This window comes from Melospiza georgiana, chromosome 3 (assembly GCF_028018845.1).
Source record: "Melospiza georgiana isolate bMelGeo1 chromosome 3, bMelGeo1.pri, whole genome shotgun sequence".
NCBI lineage: Eukaryota > Metazoa > Chordata > Aves > Passeriformes > Passerellidae > Melospiza > Melospiza georgiana.
The window spans coordinates 445,108-457,236 of NC_080432.1; the positions used below are offsets into that span (position 1 = coordinate 445,108).

General features: G+C 70.0%; 1 protein-coding gene and 1 long non-coding RNA gene across 4 annotated transcripts; one reads left to right on the forward strand and one right to left on the reverse strand.

Annotated features, from left to right (window-relative positions):
* Positions 1–232: 232 nt before the first annotated feature.
* MAPRE3 (microtubule associated protein RP/EB family member 3) lies at positions 233–8,390 on the reverse strand. 3 transcript variants are annotated; one of them, XM_058020284.1, is made up of 7 exons: positions 8,317–8,390; positions 4,288–4,415; positions 4,066–4,211; positions 3,782–3,983; positions 2,449–2,600; positions 1,179–1,331; positions 233–1,008 (listed from the first exon to the last, which is right to left on the reverse strand). In XM_058020284.1, exons 2-7 carry the CDS (start codon positions 4,406–4,408, stop codon positions 940–942), a joined length of 843 nt encoding a protein of 280 aa, XP_057876267.1. In that variant the 5' UTR covers positions 4,409–4,415; positions 8,317–8,390; the 3' UTR covers positions 233–939. The 3 variants fall into 3 exon arrangements, with proteins under 3 accessions (XP_057876267.1, XP_057876268.1, XP_057876266.1); XM_058020285.1 differs by lacking the exon at positions 8,317–8,390 and adding an exon at positions 6,533–6,687 and having other exon boundaries at positions 3,827–3,983; XM_058020283.1 differs by lacking the exon at positions 8,317–8,390 and adding an exon at positions 6,533–6,686.
* A 2,334-nt stretch (positions 8,391–10,724) lies between these two features.
* On the forward strand, positions 10,725–12,016 carry LOC131081525 (uncharacterized). The gene is made up of 3 exons (XR_009114265.1): positions 10,725–10,812; positions 10,877–11,028; positions 11,080–12,016. It is a non-coding gene; the product is annotated as an uncharacterized LOC131081525 (long non-coding RNA).
* Positions 12,017–12,129: the final 113 nt, after the last annotated feature.

Here is a 12,129-nt window from a genome sequence, read left to right on the forward strand (position 1 = left end):
ACCCCGCCCGGGCCGAGGCAGGAGGTGCCGGGTTCGCTCCGCCCTTTTACAGCCCAAATTACCCTCTAATAAATCTGGTTATCCAATGTCTCACCCCGGCCCTCCTCACGCTGCGGTCCCAGAGCCTCCCCCGGGTGCGCTCCCGCTTCCCCCGTCCTGCCGCGGCTCTGTCAGCCCGAGGAAGCCCCGGGGCAGGCAGCGAGCGCAGGACCCCGCAGTGACCCCCGGCACGCAGTGTTATCACACGAGTTTATTTAAATAAAACCGAACACAGATGCAGCGTTGCGACCGGAGTGATGGACCAGACAAGCGATGCGACGGGGACATGGCAGCCGGGGCGGGCGGGCGTGCGAGCCCTGGCGGTGACCCAGCCCAGCCCCGGCTCCCGGGGGCCGCCGGCGAGAGGAGAGGGCGCGCTGCCGTGCCGTGCCGTGCCGTGCCGAGCCGAGCACGGCCCCCTCTCCGGGACCCCCGTGGCTGCCACGGCCGCGCTGGGCTGGGCTCTCCCTTTCACCTTCGCAGGAAGCTGAACCCACTTCTCTCTCCTCTGCTGCGCGGCCTCCCGCTCCAGCAGGCTGGCACTCGCTGTGCCGCGGGGGTCCGGGGGCCCTGAGGGTCCCAGCGAGGTCAGCAGCCCCCAGGACCGGGCCTCCCTTCTCACTCTCACCGGGGCGGGACGCGGCGCTCGCTCGCACCGGGGGGACAACAGAAATAAATACGGGGAGGGGGTGGCTGGGCAGGCCCCGGCCGGGGCCAGAGCCCGTCCCCAGCCCCAGCCCCGGCGCAGCCGCGCTCCTCGCCCGGGGATGGCGGCTGCCGATGGAGATGGTGCTTCCCCAGCCCGGAGCTGCCCGCGGCGTGTGACGGGCGGGGCGCGGGCTCGGAGCTCGATGTCTGTGCTGGGGGCGGCGCGGGGGGCGCAGGGGGCGCGGGCCGGGGCTAGTACTCGTCCTGCTCCTCTGGCGGCTGCTCCTCCAGCTCGTCATCCTCCGGCGGGGCAAAGCCCTCCTGCGGGGAACAGGGGTGGCACGGCTGGGCACGCCTGAGCCTCCACCTGCCCTGGCAAAGCCCTGACAGCCCACGGAGAGAACAAGGACAACCGGGGGGAAGGGAGCCCCTCCCTGCCCAGGGAATTCCAGGGAGCAGGGCAGGGACGTGGGCTCCATGCCGGCCCTCACCTCCGTGGCATAGAGCACGCTGACGATGCCGGTGATGATGGGGCTGTTCTCGTTCTCGTGCTCCTGGCAGATGAGCTCGATGTCCCGCAGTTTGCTGAAGTAGAAATCCCGCTCCTTCTCCAGCCCGTCCACTGTCAGCTTCAGGTCCATCAGCTGTGGGACAGGGAGATGTTCAAAACCTCCGGCCCCCATCCCCACGGTGCCCCCCGGTGCCCCCCACCCCTGGCAGGGACCCCTGCCCTCCGTACCTGCAGCAGACCCCACAGAGCTGGCAAGAGCTCCATGGAGGATGGAGACTTAACAGCAGGAACCGCTGAGTCGTGATGAGACAGCAAAATAAGCTCCTGTCTTCTACCTCTCACCCCATAGCTTATCTCTGTAACCCCACAGGCCACTTCTCCCTGACCCCTCCTATTGGACAAGTTTGGATCCCCCTATACCCTATAAAAATGGCTGTTTTAGCCCATCTGACGGAAGAGCTGTCACTGGAACCCTTCACAGACTCCCCAATAAAAACCATCGCTGTGGAGCACCAGGACCTCTCCTCCTCCTCTCTCACGTCTGCTGCTGCCCCAGCCAAAGGCGCCCTAGCGAGCAAGCAAAGAGCTGGAATGCTAACAGAGCTGAGAGTCAGCAAAGAGCTGGAATCACTGAGCTTGCTGAAGGTGCCCAGTGGCTGTGAGCGGCCTGGGCATTCGGGCACTCTGTCCCCCACAGGGAGCGAGCTATCTGGAATGGCTGGTGGCTGCCTGGGCATTCGGGCGCTCTGTGCCAGAGGGAGTGAGCTATCCGGAATGGCTGGGGGCTGCCTGGGCATTCGGGCGCTCTGTCCCCCACAGGCACTGAGCTATCCGGAATGGCTGGGGGCTGCCTGGGCATTCGGGCGCTCTGTGCCACAGGCACTGAGCTATCTGGAATGGCTGGTGGCTGCCTGGGCATTCGGGCACTCTGTCCCCCACAGGCACTGAACTATCTGGAATGGCTGGTGGCTGCCTGGGCATTCGGGCCCTCTGTCCCCCACAGGCACTGAGCTATCTGGAATGGCTGGTGGCTGCCTGGGCATTCGGGCACTCTGTCCCCCACAGGCACTGAACTATCTGGAATGGCTGGTGGCTGCCTGGGCATTCGGGTGCTCTGTCCCCCACAGGCACTGAGCTATCTGGAATGGCTGGTGGCTGCCTGGGCATTCGGGCACTCTGTCCCCCACAGGCACTGAGCTATCCGGAATGGCCTGGCTCGGGGACAAGCCCGGCTCTGGCTCCTCACCCACCTGCTGGTTGAGCTCCAGGATCTGCGCGTCGGCCTCGGTGCCGCCGTTGCGGGCGGCGGGCGAGTTTTTCCGTAGGATGCCGCCGGGCACGGCGCCGAGGCGCGCGGGGTTCGGGCTGTTCTTGGGGCCCGTGGGCGAGGTCCTCTGGGGCACTTGACGGCACACGGGGACCGACGGGTTAATGCTGGCTGGGGGGGCTGCCGCAGGGAGCACCCCCCGTGCCTTGAGCGGGGGGCAGCAGCCAGGGCGGGCGGATCCCCTGTGCAGAGCCGCGGCTCCAAGCTCCACCTGCAGCCTCCCCCCTGCCTCAGTTTCCCCCGGCAAATCTCACCCCCACCCTCCAAGGGAGCTTGTGGCTTGTTTGGGGGTCGGCATGGGGGCTGAGGAGACCCCAAACCTTGAGAGCCCACACTGGGCCAGCACAGGGAGCGCCCAGTGCCCACGGGAGCTGCATGGCATGGGGGGGGGATGGCAGCCAGGGGTGGCAACCAGCCCAGGCCGGGCTGAGCAGGCAGGTGGAGCAGGCAGGACCCCTGTGCTCTGCAGTCTGGGTGTCCTGCAGCCCCCCGTGGCAGGCAGGGCAGGGAAGGGGCAGGGCAGGGAAAGGGCATGGCAGGGCAGGGAAGGGGCAGGGATAGGGCAGGGCAGGGCAGGGACAGGGCAGGGCAGGGAAGGGGCAGGGCAGGGAAAGGGCAGGGAAGGGGCAGGGATAGGGCAGGGCAGGGACAGGGCAGGGCAGGGCAGGACAGGGCAGGGCAGGGACAGGGCAGGGCAGGGACAGGACAGGGATAGGGCAGGGCAGGGAAAGGGCAGGGAAGGGGCAGGGATAGGGCAGGGCAGGGACAGGGCAGGGCAGGGACAGGGAAAGGGCAGGGAAGGGGCAGGGATAGGGCAGGACAGGGACAGGGCAGGACAGGGCAGGACAGGGACAGGGCAGGGCAGGGCAGGGCAGGGACAGGACAGGGCAGGGATAGGGAAGGGACAGGGCAGGGACAGGGCAGGGACAGGGCAGGGCAGGGCAGGCCAGGGCAGGGCAGGGACAGGACAGGGCAGGGATAGGGAAGGGACAGGGCAGGGCAGGACAGGGCAGGGAAGGGGCAGGGCAGGGCAGGGCAGGACAGGGCAGGGCAGGGATAGGGCAGGGGCAGGGCAGGACAGGGCAGGGACAGGGCAGGGCAGGACAGGGCAGGGGCAGGGACAGGGCAGGGCAGGGCAGGACAGGGCAGGGCAGCAGCAGAGCAGGGCACAGGCAGGGACAGGGGGACGCCTGGCCGTGACCAGGGGTGCAGAGGGCGGGGGGCAGCGCTCGCTGGGGGACAGCCCCGGACATTACCTGCGGTGCCAATGGGTTTCTTGGGTTTGTTGTAGATGTGATCACCTGGGTTAGGGGGGGGCGCCACGTCCTGGCCCTGCCGTGCCAGCAGAGGGTTGTACTCCTTCCCGTCGTAGTTGGCGTCAAAGAACTTCTTGAACCACTGGATGAACTCGAAATTGTCCTGGAACTTGCCCTTCACCAGCCGCTCCACGGCGATGATCTGGGGGCACGCGGGGGCTCAGCAGGGACGCTGGCACGGGGGTGCCAGCCTCCCACAGCCCCCGCCGCCCCCGTGCACCTACTTTGTCCACTCCCATCTTCTTGAAGGCGGCCTGCAGCACCTTGAAGTTGTGGATGTACTCGTGCTCCAGCTTGGCCTGGAACTTCACCTTGCGCAGGTGCACGCAGCCGGGGAACAGCATGTCCATGAACTGGCAATAGGCAGCCCCTGCGCCGGGCCCAGCCGCGGTCACGAGGGGCCGGGGGCACCCTGGCAGTGCCCCCCGCGTCCCCCGCGAGCCCACCTGAGCAGAGCTGCTCGATCTTGGTGTAGTTGAGCTGCAGGGAGTCGTTGACCCAGGCCAGCATGTCATGGCGGCTCAGGTTCTCGCTGGTCACCGACGTGGAGTACACATTGACGGCCATGCCCCAGCTGCCAAGAGATGGGGGTCACACTGGCACCCCGGGCACCCCAACCCTGCAGCAGGGGCACTGGCACCCGGGGTGCCCATCCCACCCAGACTCCAGCCCCAGGGGCCCTGGGATCCAGAGCATCCATCCCAACTGTGCTCCAACACCAGGGGCAATGGGACCTGGGGCATCCATCCCAACAGTGATCTGGGGCATCCATGCCACCCAGACTCCAACACGAGGGGCAGGGACACGGGCACTGCCGAGGGGCTGCCAGCCCTGCCCAGGGCACTGCCCTGGCTGAGCCCGGGGCTCCGGGGGCTGCTGCCCTTAAGCCGCTTAGGGCCCCCCTCTCGGGCCCCCGGTGCCGCCTAATCTGCCGGGGCCGGGGCCGGGATCGGGGTCCATTAGAGCAGGGCTTACGGGGGCAACATCTGCCGGCCGCGGCCTCCGCCCAGATGGCCGGGGGCTGCGGGACCCCCCGGCTGCAGTGCCAGCCCGGCAGGGCACGGGGGGCACACGGAGCCCCACTGTCACTGCCCTGCACAACCGCTCCGTGCGGCCCCGAGCAGCGGCCCCTTCCCGGAGCGGGGCTCCCGGGGCTCCCGCTGCTCCCGGCGCTCCCGGTGCCCCCGCGGGCGGCAGCGGCGGCAGCGGCGCCGTTAATCCGCTTCCCTCCCGGCGAGGGGGGCGGCGGGCCGGGCCAGCTGCCAGGCGGGGGCAGGGGCAGGGGCAGGGGGGTGCAGCCCCCAGACCCCCCTGCAGTGGCACATCGCGGGGGATGAGGGGGGCACAGCAGCAGCAGCAGCAGCAGCAGCAGCAGCAGCAGCAGCGCACATCTGCGCCCCGGGGCTGCGGGCCGCTGCCACCCCCGGGCCCGTTGGGGGGCGGAAGGTCCCGCTGGCCGCGGTGCCCCCGCGCCCGGTACAGCCCCGCCGTGACTCAGCACCGGCGATGCCGCAGCCGGTCGAACCCCTCCGGGCCCCCCGTCCCGGCCCCGCCGTGTTACCGCACGCACCCACGGCGGGGGGGGGGGGTCGGTATTTTTAGCCGCCGCCGCGGCCGCTGGAACCGGAGCCCCCGCGCCGCCGCCGCCCCCGCACGGCGAGGTGCGCACGGGCCCGCTCCCGGTACGATGGCAGCCCGTTCGGCGGCACGGCGCGGGCAGGGGTCCCCCGGGGCCGCCCCCATCGCGCCCCCTCCCCGGGCTCCGGCGGCGGAGCTGAGTCATGCGCGGCGCTGAGCCAGAGCCACGCGCACTGCGGTGCCGCTACCGGGGCTGCGGCGGGCACGGGCACGGGGCACGGGAACGGGGCCGGGGCTGCCCGCCCGCACGGCGAGGAGCGGCTGAGACCCCCCTGCCACGGCGGCCCCTCCCCAGATAACGGGGCAGCCCCCAAAGCATCACCGGGCCGGCGGGGGATGCCCGCGGGACCGGCACGGCCATGGCCGGGGCTCTGCGGCATCGCCCGTGCTGGCAACGGGGCCGGGACCCCCAGGATCCCCGCCGGGATGAACGGGGGCGTCACCGCGCCAGCCGCACCGCGAGTCCCGCACACGGCGGCACACGTGAGAGCGCGGGGGCGAACCCCGACACGGGGGGGGCACCGTGATCCCCACCGAGAGCCGTGACACGGGGGGGGCACCCACCGAAAACCGTGACACGGGGGGGGCACCGTGACCCACACCGAGAGCCGTGACACGGGGGGGGCACACACCGATAACCGTGACACGGGGGGGGCATCCTGACCCACACCGAGAACCGTGACACGGGGGGAGCACCGTGATCGCCACGAGCATCCCGACACGCGGAGGGAACCCTGCCCCACCGGGAGCACCGTGACCCCGCCAGGCACCGAGGGCGGAGCGGGGCCGCCGCCCGGTGCCGCCCGGCCCGTCCCGACCCTCCCGAGCGCGTTCCGAGCCCCGGTGTAACGACAGGGCAGCCGGTGCCCCGGGCACGTTCCGAGCCGCGGCCGCCCCGGCGCCGGGGATGGCACCGAGGGCCCGGCCGGTTCGCCGCGGCTCTCGCCAAAACCCCGAATAAACATAAGAACGGAACGCGGATTCCCGGCGGGCCGAGAGGAGAGGAGAGCACAGGGGTCGGTCGGTAGGCACCGGCCGGGCGGGGACGCTTACCGCTGCATTTTAATTGTCCGGGCGGGAGCCGCTAATCACGGCCCGACGGCGGCCGCCGAAGCGCCGGGCGTGCGTCCGTGCCCGTCCCGCACGCAGAGGTCGTCCGGGCCCGGTCCCACGGCGCAGCCCCCGCGGCCGCTCTGCCCAAACAAACGGGAGCAGAGTGAGGCCGAGGGCGGCAGCACCGGGAGCCCCGCGCCGGGAGCGGAGCGGCACCGCGGTACCGCCGCTGCGAGCCGGGCCGCCGCGACTGGCGGCGTCTATTTTGGGAGCCGTCCCGGTGGCTTCTCAAGTGACAAACGCGCCAGGGGGGTGGCAGACAGCCCGGCGGGGGCCGAGCGCCGTGCGGGGCCGGCAGCGGCCGCGGGGGCCCGGCCGCGGCTCGCCCACGTCCCCCCGGGATGAGCCCCGGAGCCGCTTCCCCCGCCCCAGCGGAGCATCCCCGCGCTCCGGTGGGCACGGGGGGTTCGCCGGGACCGGCAGCGCCCGGCTCCGCTCCGGCTCCATCCCCGGCCCCATCCCCGGCTCCGTACCGGCTCCGGCCCCGGCACCCTGTCCCCGGTTCCCGGCGGCGGCGGCAGCGCCCGTGCGGGCCCGCGGCGAGGCACGGCGGCCGTTCCGGCACCGGGAGCTGGCGATGCCCGCCCGCCCCGATCCCCCCGCCGCGCTCGGCTCCCGCTAACCTAAATAACTCGGTACGGCGGCGGCGGGAGCATGTGCAGAGCGCGGCCCTCCCTCCCCCCGCTCCTGAAATATTAATGCCGCGGGATGAGCCGAGCCGAGCCGAGCCGAGCCGAGCCGAGCCGAGCCGAGCCGTGCCGAGCGGGGAACGCGCGGGCATCCCCAGCCGGGACAGCGCGCCCGGGACACGCAGCCGGGCAGGGCTGTCCCCAAAGTGTCCCCAAAGGGACCGCACCGTGTCCGGGACCGGGGCTGCGGGCCGGGGAGGAGCCGCTCGGGAAGATCCCGGCGGGAGATGGGTCTGGATATCCCGGGAGTGGCGGCAGAGCGCAGAGAAGGGCCCCGGGCCCGTCCCGGCACGCGCGCGTCCCTGACAGCGTCACCTCACCGGGGACACCGCCGCACCGGCGCCGTGCCGCCATGAGCGCGAGGACCGGGAGCGCGTCACGCCCGGTGTGTCACGCCCGGTGTGTCACGCCCGGTGTGTCACGGTGACAGCCACCTGCCGCTCCGGACCGCCGCGGCGGCATCGCCCGCGGGACGGGACCGGCGGCACCGGCAGCGCCCGAGCGGCGGCGGCCGCGATCCCGTAGGTCTCCGGGTGATGCCCGGGCCCTGATGATGCCCGGTACCGGCAGCGATGCCCGGTGCTGCGCGGGGCCGGAGCAGAGACTGCAGCTCCCGGCGCGCCGTACCGGTGCCGCGCCGTGCTGGGGCCGTTCCGTGCCGTGCCATACCCACAAGAGCACCACGGCCGGGACGCAGGAGCGGCCGCCGCTGAGTCAGGCCGGGCCTGGCCGCCACCGGCCCCGCGGCCCCGCCGCTCGGCCCGGACCCGTCCGCGGCCCGGCTCCAACCGCTCCGTCCCCGGCGTTACCGCACGAACCGGCTCCCCTCACCTCGGCACGCTCCGTGGCCCCTCGCCCCTCTGGCCCGGCTCCTCCAGCCCCGTTCCCGGCCCGGCCCCGCCGCTCCATCCCCAAGGCCCCGCCGCGGCCCTCCCGGCCGGTGCTGCCGGGCGGCGGCGGCCGGTGCGGGATGCGGCGATGGCAGCGGCGCCGTCCGCTCCCCTCCGTGCCCCCGGGCGGCCCCGCCGCACTCACCGCTCGGCCGCGGCCGCCGCCGCTCCGCTGCCCCCGCTCCGCCGCTCCGGGACCGGGACCGGGACCGGGCCGGAACCGCACGGACCGACCGCGCCTGCGCCGCCCCCACCGCGGGCGGTGCCAACGGCCCCGCCCCGCCCCCGCTACCATGGCAACGGGCTTGACCACGCCCCCTTTGAGCGCTGAAATGGGTTGGCCACGCCCCATTCGCCATCGCAACTGCTCTGGCCACGCCCCTCTGTGCTGCCATGGCAACGCTCATGGCCACTCCCCCTCCGCCATGACAACAAACATGGCCTCGCCCTTGTCGCCATGGCAACAGGCCCGACCGGCGCCCTCTGGTGGCTGGAGGTGAGTTCTGCACCCCAGAGCCCGCGGGGACCCCCAAACACTCCCAGAGCCCCCAAACGACCCCCAGAGCCCCTAAAAATCCCCTAAACACCCACAGAGCCCCCCACCCCCCCCAAACACCCTCCAAACACCCCCAGAGCCCCCAAACGACCCCAGACCCCCTAAAAATCCCCTAAACACCCACAGAGCCCGCCAACCCCCCTTCAAACACCCCCAGAGCCCCCAAACGACCCCCAGAGCCCCTAAAAATCCCCTAAACACCCACAGAGCCCCCCACCCCCCCCAAACACCCTCCAAACACCCCCAGAGCCCCCAAACACCCCCTAAACAACCCCAAACACCCCCAGAGCCCCGAAACACCACCCAAACACCCTCAGACTCCCTAAACATCCCCTAAATACCCCCAGACCCCCCAAAACCCCCGAAACACCCCCAGAGCCCCTGAACACCCCCTAAATACCCCCAGAGCCCCCTAAACACCACCCAAATACCCCCAGAGCCCCCAGACCCCCTAAACATCCCCAGAGACCCTCAACTCCCCTCTAAATACCCCATAAACATCCCCAGAGCCCCCCAACTCCTCCCTAGAGTCCCCTAAACACTCCCAGAGCCCGTGGAGACTCCCTCAAACACCCCCAGACCCCCTAAACACTGCGGAAGTCCCACAAACACCCCGTAAACACCCCCAGACCCCTTAAACACCCCCAACCCCCCATTAAACACCCCAGACGCCCCTAAACACCCCCAGAGACCCCAGACTCCCCCCTAAACACTCCCTAAATACCCTCAGACCCCCCCAAGCACCCCCAGAGCCCCCCAAACACCCCCAGGCCCCTTGGGACCCTTCCCAGGACCCTTCTGTGACCCTGCAGGACTCTTCCTGGCCCCCACCCAGAGCCCCCCCCCAGACCCCTCTAAACCCCCCAAGATCCCCTCAAGGGAGACCCTGGGACCTGTGGGGACCCCCTGTGACTCACCCAGAGCGCCCCAGACCCCGCTGCAGCCCCCCAGGACCCCCCAGCCCTCGTTTGTGCCCCAGCGCTGTGAGCTCCCCTGGTCTCCCGCCATGTCCCCATGCGTGTCCCCAAACCTTCACGCATGTCCCGCGTCCCCTTGCGTTCCACCTCCGTCTCCTGTCCCCACATGTGTCCCCCCGGTGTCCCCCGTGACCCCCTCTGTGGCCCCATGTCTCCCCCATGTCCCCCTATGTCGCCGTGTCCCCATCTCCCCTCGGTGTCCCTCTGTCTCCCCCGTGTCCCCCCGTGTCCCCCCATGTCCCCATGTCAGGGCTCTGTGTCCCTCTGTCCACCCATGTCCCCATGATCCCCTTGGTGTCCCCATGTCCCCCCCATGTCCCCCTGTGTCCCCCCATGTCCCCCTGTGTCCCATGATCCTCTCTGTGTCCCCCCATGTCCCCACGTCAGGGCTCTGTGTCCCTCTGTCCACCCATGTCCCCATGATCCCCTCGGTGTCCCCATGTCCCCCCCATGTCCCTTCAGTGTCCCCATGTCTCCCCCGGTGTCCCTGTGTCCCCCTGTGTCCCTCCCCTGTCCCCCCGGGTCCCCCTGTGTCCCATCATGTCCCCATGTCCGGTCTCTTCCTGTCCCCAGTGCGGAGTGGGGGTCCCTCACCCCCAGGGCTGTGGTGTCCCCCCGCGTTCCCCGTGTCCCTGCCCCTGTCCCGGTGTCCCAGAGGCGCAGGCGGGGCTGTCCGTGGTGTCCCCCCCCGTGTCCCTGTCCCTGTCCCCCCTGTCCCCCCGTGTCCCAGAGGCGCAGGCGGGGCTGTGAACGGTCTTTAATGAGCACACAACGGTTCCTACATCGGCCGTGTGACACCGCGGGGACACGGGACCCCCCCGGGGCCACCGCCCCGAACACCTACAGGGACCTACGGGGGCACGGGGGACACGGGGGGACACCCCCGCAGGGACCCGGGGACGGGCAGGGGGCACGGGGGGCAGGGACACGGGGGGCAGGGGGGTGACAGGGGAGGGGACATGGGAGGGGACCCGGGACCTCAGCTGGCAGTGAGCAGTGAGTGGGGAGGGGACCGGGGTGGGGATGGGGATGGTGGCAGGGACAGAGCTTTGGAGGGGGCAGAAACGGGGGTCAGGGAGGGGGGACAGAGGGATTGGGATGGGGTCAGGTTGGAGATGGGGTTCAGGGATGGGGGAGAAGAGATGGGAATGGGGGGGCAGGAATGGGATCAGGATGGAGATGGGGTTCAGGGATGGGGGACAGAGAGGTGGCAATGGGGGGGCAGGAATGGGATCAGGACAGGGTTCTGATGGGATCAGGGTGGGTTCTGATGGGATCAGGACGGGGATCTGATGGGATCAGGACGGGGTTCTGATGGGATCAGGTTGGGGTTCTGATGGGATCACGATGGGTTCTGATGGGATCAGGATATCAGGACGGGGTTCTGATGGGATCAGGGTGGGTTCTGATGGGATCAGGACGGGGTTCTGATGGGATCAGGGTGGGTTCTGATGGGATCAGGACAGGCTCCGATGGGATCAGGGTGGGTTCTGATGGGATCAGGGTGGGTTCTGATTGGATCAGGGTGGGTTCTGATGGGATCAGGACGGGTTCTGATAGGATCAGGATGGGTTCTGATGGGATCAGGACGGGCTCTGATGGGATCAGGACGGGCTCTGATGGGATCAGGGTGGGTTCTGATGGGATCAGGGTGGGTTCTGATGGGATCAGGGTGGGTTCTGATGGGATCAGGGTGGGTTCTGATGGGATCAGGATGGGGTTCTGATGGGATCAGGACGGGTTCTGATAGGATCAGGACGGGGTTCTGATGGGATCAGGGTGGGTTCTGATGGGACCAGGATGGGGTTCTGATGGGATCAGGGTGGGTTCTGATGGGGTCAGGATGGGGTTCTGATGGGACCAGGACGGGGTTCTGATGGGATCAGGGTGGGTTCTGATGGGATCAGGACGGGCTCTGACGGGATCAGGATGGGGTTCTGATGTGATCAGGGTGGGTTCTGATGGGATCAGGGTGGGCTCTGATGGGGTCAGGATGGGGTTCTGATGGGATCAGGACGGGCTCTGATGGGATCAGGATGGGTTCTGATGGGATCAGGGTGGGGTTCTGATAGGATCAGGGTGGGTTCTGATGGGACCAGGACGGGGTTCTGATGGGATCAGGACAGGGTTCGGGCTTGGGGCGGGGGTCCAGGGCCGGGGCAGGAAGGGGGGGTCCCTGCGTCTCCCCTACGCTAGTGACACAAACCACTTCAGAGTATTTCCACGTGATGCACAAACAAGTCAAAAATTCACTGATCCAAATCCAACGTGCAAACAGAAAAGGGCCGGGGGGGCACCCAGCGCCCCCGGCCCCCGGCGGCCCCCGCGCGGCACGGCCCGGCCCGGCCCCGCCCGGCACGGCCCGGCCCGGCACGGCCCCGCCGGCGGCGGCGGCGGCAGCGGCGGCGCGGGGCCCGCGGCCGGG